The 3,380-nt window shown below is 33.9% G+C and overlaps 1 protein-coding gene across 1 annotated transcript; it reads left to right on the top strand.

Moving 5' to 3' along the window:
• The first annotated feature begins 567 nt into the window (after positions 1-567).
• LOC110022509 (60S acidic ribosomal protein P0-like) lies at positions 568-1,497 on the top strand. Its single transcript, XM_020721483.1, has 2 exons — positions 568-1,028; positions 1,354-1,497. The coding sequence occupies exons 1-2, from the start codon at positions 771-773 to the stop codon at positions 1,480-1,482; spliced, it is 387 nt and encodes a 128-aa protein (XP_020577142.1). The 5' UTR covers positions 568-770; the 3' UTR covers positions 1,483-1,497.
• The last annotated feature ends 1,883 nt before the right edge of the window (positions 1,498-3,380 follow it).

Raw genomic sequence — 3,380 nt, 5'->3', positions numbered from 1 at the left:
TCTCTCTATATATATATATATATATATATATATATAATATTATTATATAAATAATATATATTATATATTGTTATATAAATAATATTTATGTATTTTTTTTGAGGTAAAATAAGTCAAATATGATCAACAAAAGGTTGTTCATGTTCGGCCTATTTATAATTCAAGCTTAAAACAATTTATTCATGTTCGACTCATTTACTTAACGAATGATTCAAACATAAACTGCTTAATAAGTTGACAGGAGCCTTTCAGGAACAACTAAATTTTTTGGCATTACATCCACCAACACTTCATTGAGGATGAAAAAGCAAAATTAATGCGTTTCTCTTTTATTCGTGCCCAATTAACTAAATTATATAGTTGTAAAATATATGGATTTCAATTACTCTAAACTTTCATAAGAAATCTATTTTAAGAACATCATTCAAATAACCGGTATATTTACGGGAGAAATCCAACTTCTTTTCTCAGCCATCAGATCAAATGCAATATTAAACCATTGCCGTTGGATACTATTCTCGCGTGTCCTCGTACTATAAATCACCGTGGATGCTAGGGCTTCTTCTTCGCGGCACGGCTGTTTACCTCCTAGGGTTTTCTCTCTTTCATTTTCTCTCGAGAGTTCTTCGGGTTAAAGAGACGGGTTTCGCGTCCCGTCCGCCTTGGCAAAGCTGTGCTTCGTCTTGGCCCTTCAGTCGGTCCCCTCTATCTTAGCAATTCTCAGACTAGACTTAAGGATTCTTTGATTTCGTAAATCTTCAGCAGTAAGGATGACGGTGAAGCTCTCCAAGGCCGAGAAGAAGGTTAACTACGACAAGAAGCTGTGCCGCATGCTGGACGAATATAGCAAGGTTTTGATCGCTGTGGCGGACAATGTTGGATCCAATCAGTTGCAAAACATTAGGAAGGGTCTGCGAGGTGATTCCGTCGTTCTGATGGGTAAGAACACTCTCATCAGGAGGTGCATCAAGGTGCATGCTGAGAAGAGTGGCAATCAGGCCTACCTCAATCTCCTTCCGTTGCTCGTGGTATGTTTCTTGTTCCTTATACTTATTTTTCAATAATTCTATTGCCTTAGGTTTCTGTTTTCTGGATTCAGCTTTGTCCAATATTATTATCCTTCTGTTTAATTTTTTTTTCTAAGCTTGCCCTGGGATAGACCCGAAACAATGTTCTTAAATTATATTTTTTTTCGAAGGTTCGAAGGATAATCTGAAAATAAATATCATTGATCCCTCAGTCCGTTATGTAAAATTAGTAGTTTTTATTGGTTCTGCGAGTTATATTGTTGTTATCTGTTTATTTTTTAAATTATTCGTCTGTATTGAATCTAATTTTTTTTGCATGTTACAGGGAAATGTGGGATTGATTTTTACAAAAGGTGATCTTAAAGAAGTCAGTGAAGAGGTTGCTAAATACAAAGTAAGAACTTCTGTCCTTTGGATTGCTTTGAAAGCATCTTTTTTTTCCTGTAGCTGCTAAAACAACTTCAGGCTAGTTTTTATCTCCAAGTACTAGTTCGTGCTTCTGCCAACTTCTCCCAAGCATATGCATGCTCCATTGTTCTCATGATAAGACATTAATTTGTTTTCTTTATGATTAGTTTTAAATATTGAATTTAAGTGCATTCACAATCAACTAATATACAATTTTGAAGACAATCAATGAAAATGTTCGTTGATCATACAACAATAATTGCTTAAATTTTGTTAGGGAACTCGTGAGATTGATGTTTTAATATCGCGCTATGAATCATGGACACTTTGAAATGACTCCCATATTTGTGTGAGACGTGTGTAGAAAATGTGCAGCGCTCCAGCGCTCCAACATGCCATGCAGCAATTCTAACCCGTTCAACTTTATGTTGAGGTCGTTTAAGTTTCAATCAAGTTTCAATTTTGTTCTTGACATAGCCAGGACATGGACTGGACATGCCCTAACATGCCAAAAACATGGACTTGTGGCTTATAAAGTTTAAGCGAAAATTTTATTTTATGCCTTAGACATTCTTTTTATTTGGAACTCTAATGAGAGCGAGATACAACCAATGATTTTCCATTGGATAGCTTCAGCGCTTCGAGTTGACTAAGACTTTGTTGCAGGAGTTTTGACAATGAAGCAAGTTGGGAAGTGGCTTTGACGTGACAATAAGATAGGTGATGGATTTAACTCTGAAACATGAGGCAACAAGTGTTTGGATTAGGTGCGAGGAAAACTTTGATTGATGGTAAATTTAACTTTTAACACTAGATTGAGGCCACATTCTACCTTAACTATGATTTAGCTTTGTCTTTGGCTAGTTTTGACTTGGATCACAATGTAATATCCCATGTTTGGAGTTGAGTTTTTTACGAACAACCATATGGTATTTTATGAACTTCATTACTATTATATTTTATTAAGGAATCATGGTTTAGATTTTTCATGAATTGCTATATAAATAATTCTATAGTGGTTCGTATGCTTACCTTGGATTATTCCTTATGATTTAGTTACTTATATGGTTGAAAGTTGGATGTAATTTTCTCTACTTGTTGTCGGTATAATATGTTTCAATAGTTGGTGTTTGGTTGGGATTATTACTTTGTTGATCTCACTTTAGCCATCACATTTCCATTTAATCTATGGGATGCCATAGAATGACCTGTATCTTTACAATCGTATAAAATTTTCAGTCCTTTTTAACTAAATGGTTTGGATTATTCATAATCTAATTTTAGTTTAAAGGTACTTTTTTACTCCATAAAATATTATTTTTAAATTGCCGATTTATATGAAGTCTATTTTGTTCGGTTTCTTGGTTTTCTTTGATAAATTGTTGGAGGTTGGGGGTTGCCTTTCCTCTATTTTTATTATTAGGATATTTCTTATAACGATTTTTTGTGATAAAAGTGCTAGAGATCATGTTTTTAATATTAGTAGTTTATAAAAAATAAACATATGTCTATGACATGTTGTATTTTACCTTTGTAATTATGCTTTGTTGCTGTGTCCATGTCATGGCACATCCATATATGTCCTCATACTTATGCTTGTTCTCCATAGACTTCATGCATTTTTAACAACTAACATCCCTTTTTTGAATTAGTTTATTGTAAGCTTCTTATTTTTCTTATCTTTATTTTTTTAAGCATTTAACTTTATCAGGTCGTTTGTCGGAGCACCATCTGGTCGTCGATTACGTCCCAAGCGATGAAAAAAGGAAACTCCACAGAGACTTCACAAAAATCACATAAAACCTAAACCTAAACAACACACACACAAACACAGATATATATATATATATATATATATATACACTCCAAACTTCAAAAAAGAAAAGAAAGGTTGAGAAATGGTTGGAAACATTTCCTCCCCTCCTAATTGCCGTCTGGGTCAGC

This window comes from Phalaenopsis equestris, unplaced genomic scaffold (genome assembly GCF_001263595.1).
Source record: "Phalaenopsis equestris unplaced genomic scaffold, ASM126359v1 Scaffold000194, whole genome shotgun sequence".
NCBI lineage: Eukaryota > Viridiplantae > Streptophyta > Magnoliopsida > Asparagales > Orchidaceae > Phalaenopsis > Phalaenopsis equestris.
The sequence above is the reverse complement of the archived record's forward strand: the minus strand, read 5'-3'. Positions and strand labels throughout refer to the sequence as shown.